This window comes from Frankliniella occidentalis, unplaced genomic scaffold (genome assembly GCF_000697945.3).
Source record: "Frankliniella occidentalis isolate FOCC.00 unplaced genomic scaffold, Focc_3.1 Scaffold29, whole genome shotgun sequence".
NCBI classification, from domain to species: domain Eukaryota; kingdom Metazoa; phylum Arthropoda; class Insecta; order Thysanoptera; family Thripidae; genus Frankliniella; species Frankliniella occidentalis.
In genome coordinates, this window is record NW_026267159.1 from 609,783 (window position 1) to 618,815 (window position 9,033).

General features: G+C 52.2%; 1 protein-coding gene across 1 annotated transcript in view; it reads right to left on the reverse strand.

Annotated features, from left to right (window-relative positions):
* Positions 1-9,033, reverse strand: part of LOC113202436 (epidermal retinol dehydrogenase 2-like) — a 161,417-nt gene that overhangs the window by 41,374 nt on the left and 111,010 nt on the right. Inside the window, exon 2 of the mRNA XM_052265719.1 lies at positions 313-553. Coding sequence (XP_052121679.1) covers positions 313-553 — 241 coding nt within the window. The remainder of the gene's footprint in view (positions 1-312; positions 554-9,033) is intronic.

Genomic DNA, 9,033 nt, shown 5'->3' on the forward strand with positions numbered 1-9,033 from the left:
CCCGACAGGATGTCCTGCGGGCAGACCGCGTCTAGAATGCCGGCCGGCGGCTGATCCTGCCGCAGCTCCTGCCGAGATATATGGCTCCAACAGCTGCAGAGCGCGGCGAGGCGTGGCGGGGGCGGAGCGTGCAGCGGGCGTGCTGCTCACATCACGTGCGCCCTGGGTAAAGTCACGCGAAAATTCCCCCCAAGCCACGTTTGTGAATGAGTCTGCTCTGCGCTCGGGTCAAGGTCACCGCACGGCGGGTCGCGGCGCGGCGGGGGCTCGCAGAGCAATGGTGGCACAAAAGCACACGAAAGGCACACTCACCAGCACCAGCTTCCCGGAGAGGTCCTTGCCGTCGTTAGGCTTGATGGCGTGGTACACGGCGTCTAGGATCATGAAGACGGTCTGGATCAGCAGCCAGGCCACTTCGGCGCCCAGCATCACCATGGAGATGAACCGCTGTCGCGAGGCGGACGGGCTGGGCGACACCACCACGGCGGGCATAGGAGGCGGCTCGTCCTGCAGCCCCGGCGGGCCCGTCTCGATCATAGCCTTGGGCGACATCCTGCAAAAGGAATCAGAATACCATCGTAACGCATTACCAAATAGAAGAATTCACTCACAAGTCTGACTAAAATTATTTAAGAATCGAATTTTTTGGATTCAAAATTGTACAAAACTCGACCAAATGATTGTGGTCAGTTTTTATTAGACGTGGTGGTCGAGATGCAACCACCCGGCAACTCCTGCGTCCTGGGTGTCAGAAGAGTGCTGCATTATTGCTCATTGACTTCTTCATCAGCCTGCCCGTCTGGAGTCATTAGGGCCCCCGCTCCCAGGTCTTCTCTCTCTCTCTCTCTCTCTCTCTCTCTCTCTCTCTCTCTCCCTCTCTCCTCTGCAAGGTGCGGGAAATGGCAAACATCTTTCCTTTACGCACCCACTCCCCCCTCCTTTTCTCTTTGTGAGCCCGCGCCGCGCCGCCACCTCCTGGCCGCGCGTCTGGACCGCCGCCGCTGGGCCGGCCGCTGCTGCCTCTGGCCTCTGGGCGTTGCAAAATGAACTGCAGCAGCAGCAGGCGGGGTAGAACCGGTTTCTAAATTACACAATGCACTTGGCCGCGTGTATGCAGCTGCATGAAGCTTGTATGTTTGCCCGATGCGTACTTTGTCAGGTCTAACGATAATGAAGCAGTGTCAGCCGCTGGCACCTCCACCCTGAGCAACAAGAGATCTCAATAAAGCAGGGAGCTTGCTCGCTCTTTTTCCTCTGCTGCGGATCGGAGAGCAGCGGTAAGTCGATGACATATGACATGGCACGCGCCGGGGACCAAAAAATACATGAATTAAGCGACCCACTGCTGTTAGCTGGGACAGCCTTGCCCTGCTGGTAGCCAAAACAAACTTTTTGCCGTGGACGTCACGCGCTAATGCCTCAGCTGTTTCAATTTAATTCAGTTCATCACATCATGAAGCCTTATCGCTAATTAATCATTACAACTCAGTGGTAAATACAGGGGTACATTGACAAAGTGAACACCAAAGTCAACGGCCCATTTGCTACACTAATCTGTTTACTTTTGCGCGTCACAGGAGCTTTGTCAAGACAAGACGCCATCTCACAATGCGTTCCGTGAGAGATCCCACGGAATCGAGTGCTTCCTCGCCCATCATCAAATTAATGCAGTTCGCGCTCACACCGGTCCCCCCTTTTAAGCGATCTTTAATGCACCAAGCCTGCGTGTGGCAAATGTTTAACTAATTACAATTCAATAATAATCATGAGTCACCGCCCCGCCCCGCCCCCTACCCGGCACTGCCGCCCAGGCTGCCGCCGGCCCGGGCGCAGGCCGGGCCGCACTGCCCCGCCGGGCGACGAGCGCAGCGGCGCGAGCAGCGCACGGCCGGCTGGCCTTGAGATATACCGGTTTCGTTTCCATTTTCATCACATGGCAGGCGGGAGCGGCTGGCGTGGCCAGGACTGCTGGACCGCTGCATGCAGTGATGCGATTCTTTCTTCATTTTTAACTGCCGTGGTCAGCAATGGATCGTTTGGGTGGCAGGGGGCAGGTGGGGGGGTGGTTGGAGGAAATATACACAAGGCAAGGGCGAAGATTAAACATGTTAATAAACGTAAAATTGTGGAAATTTTGATTTGAATTGAAGAAACAGCGGTTCAAAAAACATACGAAAAACTACTTAAAGAGAACGTATGGCAATTGTTTACTCTCCTTGGTTAGCGCGGACCGCATGACGGACACGTCATATCTGCCCGTTGTGCCTATGATCCACCTCATTATGCTCGCCTCCGGTTCCTCCCCGGTTCACCTCCATAGACAGGTCCGGTCCGATTTTAACGCGTTCGACATATCCGCATTCTCCTGGCCTTACCACGGATTTTTTTTGTACAGTGGGCGCGTATTATAAAGAGGCAAAGCTTGCAACCTTTTTCCACTTTCGATCACTGCGTGAATTAATTATGGATACTGCTGTGGTGACTCCGCGGCTGGAGCGCCAAACACTGGCGCATGATGGTCCGAGGGAGCGGGGGAACAGGGACACAGCAGTGATAGCACACCGGATCACCCCATCGGAGAGCAATGATTGTTTTATTGCTCATCAACAAGCAGCATAAAACATGACGGTCTGCTGTTGAAGGGAAGTCGATGTGTGCGCCCGTGCGAATGTGTGTGTGTGCGTGTGTGTGTGGGAGTGTGTTTGAGGGCGCGCGCGCGAGAGAGAGAGAGAGAGATAGAGAGAGAGAGAGAGAGAGAGAGTGTTTGTGTGCTGTGTAGCTATCTCCACTGCCGCGCAGCGAGTGAAGAGGGACAGAGGGACAGTTCGCATCATCATGCGCAAAGTTCGACAAGTCAAGTGAGGCGCGACCGTTGCGGGTCACGAGAGAGAGGCGAGACCCATCGACATTTTGCGCCGCTTTTGTTGTCGGACCCAGTCCGACCAATGGCCATCCACTGCAGGCGTGCGCGGGACAAAGACGGTCTGTCAAAACGACTCGAGTGTTCGGCTTTTGTTTCGCTTCCCAGACGATATCGACAGTGCTGACAGCACGAAGGCAGCGACAGGGAAGTCCGTGATGGGTCGTGACTCCGTGTCCCCCGCCCCTACGCTCCGACGGTCACGTGTGAAGACTACACTGCAGTGACACTCTCAAAGTCTCCTCATCTCAGAAAGACGGGGAAGACAAATATATCTCGAGTGAAGCCAGTAATAGCATACTTTAGATCGGTGGTTAGGTAGAAAACAACGATATCCGAACGAGATGATTAATAACACGAACGAACGAATTGTCTTCGTGCTATCTGCACAAATTTAAATTTATAACATATGATGACGGTGTAACCTGTGTAACTCAAGTCATCACGTTTACACTGAAAACAGAGGTGTACAACCGGCATGCACATGTAAGTGTGCAACTACAAGCTGAATACATGAATGTGTTGTTCAACTACGTAGTAGCAAACTTGCAAGTTTTTCACTCGGCGGTTGTGCACTTTTAAGTGTGCACAGCTACGGGGTTGTATACTTGCAAACATTAAACTTTCAGTTGCACACTAACAAGGGTTGAGGAGTTGCACGATGGTTTTGTCAGTATAGTGTTCAACTCAATGACTCTCTTAGGTGTCGCACAGGTTATTTGAATAATTTAAAGTGTTGAACACTTTTTAGTGTTCAAATGTCCAGTAACACACTTAGGGGTGTGGAACGTAGTGTTGTGCACTTGCATGTGCTCGCTAGTTTCACTTTATTTCTCAGTGTAAGCTGCATAACTGTCATAATGTTTTACATTTTGATTTTGCAACAGTTCTTCACATTATAATAAAGTGAATAGTGGAAACATTTGAGCGAATAATTCGAAAATATAAAGAGTGCTGTTCGAGGTGCTGTTCCATAATTAGAGACGCTGCGCTGTGCGAAAGATTCTAAGAGTATTCCCGATCATCAAGTATTGATGATGCATAAATAATTGGAGTGGAAATTGAGGCCCCTCTCTGGCGTGCCAAGTCCGGCCCAGTCTCCATTTGTGTCATCACGCGGTTGTTGTTGTTTGCATCTTAATTTGCCGGCAAACACTTTATTTATAGTCGGCGAGTGGAGTGGTATCACTGCCGGCCTTCACCCCATGATTCGCCATTAAAATGTTTCAAAACAGACGCAGGATGGAGCGCGGGAGCGGGCGGAGAAAGAGACACAGATGCGATCTAACTCACGGTAGGCTTGGGCGGCGGGATGGTTCATGGTTCGCCCAGCAAAGCACGTCGCGACGTCGCGGCCGGAACAGCCAGGACGCGTCAAGGTCTGGGTCGCGCGCGGTCTACGAGACACAAGAGAGTGTCGCAACGCCTTCTTGTCCGGTCCGTGAGAGTGGACCTATAGCAGCAGACTTCCCGAGACTTCCCAATGCAGTTCGCCCGCGATTCAGGGACGACATATATAGACATTCCCTACGCCTCGGGGGCAGGGCGCTTGTCTCCCACCATTGTGGCTGCGCCTGGCTGCGGCCACCACGGCTCCAAGGTCAGGTGCGTGACACGGTGACAAGGGTCAGGGCGCAGCAGCGCAAAGGAGCAGCGGCTGGACCGGGCCGGCGAGACGAGATTGTTAGGCATTATGGAAACGGCTTCTTAATAAGCATCATTACCCGCACCGAGAGGACGAAAATTGAAGAAAATGCGTGAGTGGTGTCTGCATCGGCGTAAACAGTATTATGAGTGTATGACTTTATAAGTATATAAATTATGCGATTACCGGGTGGCGAAAGAGGGGCAGACGAGAGGTGGGTAAAGGCAAGAGGGCCAGAAAACCGCAATTTCCAGTCCTTGACCGTCTTGAAGCTTGAAGCAGCCCGATCTTGGAAACAGTAAGGGTTCCAATAATCAAGGTGGTTTTCTTTTGTTTTAAGCTGCTGCGTTATTTTTTTGTTATTAGCAGTGACATATGCTTTAAGTTCGATAGGTGTTCGAAGTCATCCCTAGTTTGGGTCATGACATTTATTTCAAAGTTATTATGTCCCCTTTCAAGTGCCGATCCGTTTGGTTGTTAAAAATAGGCTGACCCAGAAAACAACTTAATTAGTTTGGGAAATTCTAAATCATTATTCATTGACATATAATCCTATGCAGTTTGAAAAACACGCACATGGCGATGAAGAGGCTTGTTATATGTGTACCTGCACACGCCGCCGCCGCGACTGCCAACCATCCTGGGGTCGGCGACTTGTATGCACGAGTACGAGAGGAGTCCTCATTGAAAACTCGCTCCAAACGATCTTAAAAGAAGAACCAAGCCGGTTTGACGAGCAGGATGTACGCCTGTACGCCTGTACGAGTACTTCAAAGAATCCAACATCCAGCCGAAGAGGCCAGGTAGAATGGTTCGGCGAAGAGCAAAAAGGCATTTAAGACGTATTTTATCTTATGTTTGAGAGAGACGGTACGAAAATTATCATTTGAAATGTCGCTCAACAACATAAAATTACTACATTTTAAAAACACTGCGTGACGTCAGATTTTACAGCTTTGACTTCTCTCATGTTTGACTCGTATCAGATCTGATACGATCGATTGGCGCTGAGGATGCACACTTACTCGCACTCACGTAGGACACGAAGGATGTCATATAATACGACACGAGGACTGATGACTGATGCCAACCGCGTTCTACAGCAGCCCGTCGCCAGCGTAAGTGCGCACTTTTTTCTCTCTTTGCACTTAACAACAGCCACGCAGTTTTCAGTTTACTACGAACGATAAAAAGCTTATCTCCGCGAGTAATGGGAATTTTCTTCCTTGCATCGTTAAAGAAACCAATGCAAAAGAAAATTTGCATACGAGCCTTTCAGAATATGCGTGCACGGCTGCACGCGCAGGCTGGAGCGGTGTTAGACAACTAGCGACGAGGCCCCTTTGCGGCGAAACGCATACAGCAGCGCGCGCGTAGTGAGCACGGTGCAGAGTCAGCTGACGCTGCCACTCTCGCTCTCAGTGCAGCGAACAGTGTCTGACTGAGAGAGCCCCCCCCTCTCTCTCTCTCTCTTTCTTTATGCCCGCTCCCCTCGCTCCGCACCCATGTACCTGCGTGGCGTGGGCAGCAGAGTTACATCAGGGCGGCCGAGACCGCCGCCAGCCTGGCTGTAGAGCCTGGCTACTCTGTCTCAGCGTCCCCGCCACGCCCGCCCAGAGCTACGAGTTCGACCTGACATTGACTAAAAGTGGAGCTGCCTCGGGACCCTTTCTACTCAAGGACGGAGAACGGCGTTCCTTTCTGAAACACGCCGCGCGCGCACGCGTCACTCTCATCCCCCCCCCCCCTGCGCACTTTTCATTCCAGAGGCTGCTGGCTGGAACGACACAAAAATCGCAATCGCCCCCCTCTGACGCGTTGTTTTGTCACTTGCCAACCTTGTACCGCACTACTGTAAGGCCCATATTCCCACGCGAGGCGTCCTTGTTTAATTGCGGGTTTACTAGCTCCAGCCCGCAAGGCTCCAACGACACACACATCCTTCGTTGCGGCAGCGGGAAGCTATATCACAAGAGTGCACCAAAGAGACCGGCGGTGACCAATAAACGCCTCTAACAGTTTAATGGCACATTTTAGGTTTGCACGCGGCAATGGCTAGGGGTATAATCCAACGCAGGCCCTCACCTCTCTCTCTCTCTGTAGCCGGACGGAAAAGACAACTTACGTCGCTGCTCTAGAGCGCCCTAATTACGTTTGTTATGGCACCGTGGCGCAACTAATGGATTTGACTGGCGCTTCGCTCTTGCGCTCGTTCGCGTACCCCCAATACAAACAAAGAATAAGAAGAACCCGATGCGCAACGCATTGTCTTGCTTTTAGCCGCCCTGCGCTGCGCTGAGCTACGCCGCTGCTTGGCATTTCGCAAGGCGTACAGCTGGTGTGCCCGGCCGATGCCAGGTATCGGAGTAGTGCTTAATGCCCACACGGCTAGCCGGTGAACGGCCTGGCCCGGCCGGCCGGCGACCTTGGCTGGAGAATCGGGCGGGAAGGCGCAGCAGGTGCGGCGCACCGACCGTAGCGCTATGCACAATCAAACACGCCACACACAAAATGGGAAAGGACGATTTTTTTCTTTTGCCTTCCACCGAAAGACATATTAACGCAAATCTTGCCCAGATGCATTTTCTTCCTTTTTCAAGTGAATTAATTGTTTAAGACAAGACGTAAATTCGTCATTTACATCATCATGCATATTCGCATTTAGCTGTGATGTGTTCAAAAATTCATCTGATCATGGACAAATTTGTCCTCAGAAAAAAGTTTTCTTAAGATTTAAGCGTGTGTGTGGGGATCAGCCAGCAGTGTAGACCGGGGCGCTGAAAGTACCTCGGTAAGTATACTAACGCCGCGGCGCTCAGGGGAGCCAAGGGAGCCCGACCTAAACCGGTTTCCAGCAGCGGAAACCTTCACCCTGAGATGCACTCATTTAGCTTACATAAAAGTTTAACGGATGGTGTGCGCATCGCGTCGCAGACGCGCCGCAGGACGCGAAGTGCCGGTCAGATACAGATTGATGCCCAAATAATGCACTCGGAAACGAGAAGGCCGTTTGGCTTACAATGTGAAACAAAAATCCTGAGGGAGGAGGTGTGAGTCATGCATGCCGTGGCATCTTTATGGGCCCAGTGCTGCAGCGGTGTCGCGCCGGACCGCAACCTGTTGCAAGAAGTCCATTCACCTCCCTGCGGGCCCAGACACCCAGCTACACAATCTATTCCCGACGCTGTAATTTCGTGTTTTTATCAAAAGACTAACTAAAGTCGGAGAACGCGGCATGCGGCGTGTATTGACTCTGCCCAGACATGTCCATATCTGGAGCTGCAGGCGAGGGGTGGCATTCCCCGCAGACAGCCAGCAGCAGCCTTACCCACTGGTTTGCTTGGGACAATCAGGTTCTGGCTTTGGCTTGGGATTGCAAAATTATACGCGTGCTGTTGCGCCCCCGGCGCTGCCGCTGAACTGTCACTCCGGCCGTTCGCACTCTTTTTGTCCCGCCACGGGTTTCTGTCGCGCGAAGGACGGGGCAGTGCCAAAGCGGGCAGATGCAATCGGTGTGAGAAGTAGGCTGAGCAGCGCCACCGAAAAGGACGACGTCGCCTTTTCTCGAGCGATTGTTTTGAATATTTCAACAGCACCGTACCCGGGGGGGAAGAAACACCTCACGACTTTTAGCTTTGATAGAAATGTGCAACATGACTTGTAACACCAAAGTGTCACACTCACGTGCACTTTCCTAGTGCATTATTCAGCTCGCGACGACGCCACGCATGGTCGACTCCGTATCGCGATTTCCACGGCGGGATACGGAGGGTTCAGCTGCATGTGCATGGAGATATCGCTATCGGTCAAAAGCCACAGTCGCCGCCGAGGGGCTGCTGCCGCTGCATTCATACTGCTGGGTGAGCAAGCGAATCGCCCATCAATCAAGTGCCATAATGAGCCAGGCGGCCCGGTCCCGGCCAGAGGCGGCACCCGCGGCGGCCCGGGGGTGCTAAACAGCGCGCTTAGACCCGCGCAGGCCAGCGCCAGCCCAGCGGCAACGCGCGCCGCGCCGACGACCTATGGGGATTGGGCGTTACCACAGAGCGCCCCGCTTTGTTTGGCTCCTGGGCTTTATGGCTTTGATCACACTGTTCCAATATTTTTACGTCTCGTTTGGTTGTCTGTGGGATTATTCCGGATTATTCCGTGTTTTATCTCAGTAACTCTGCTTGCGTCGGCAAATGGTCACGATGTCGTAATGGGGCATAGAAAAATGGTTAGAGGAAGAAACGTCCGCAAGCGTTTTACTGAACTCTGTGGTTCTGAAGTAACGTCGCGACATTATTCTGTATCCGGAGCAATTGCTAGGAAGGCGCGAGCGTTCCCTTGAGGACTGTTTTTGACCTCCATACAAAAGCGCCAGGAAACAACCGCTACGCGAAACAAAAGCCTTTCACTTTTCGAAGAGAGTATCGTTTTCATGCATATAACATGGGTCACGTGAAGAGTGATTTTGTTTTTGTGT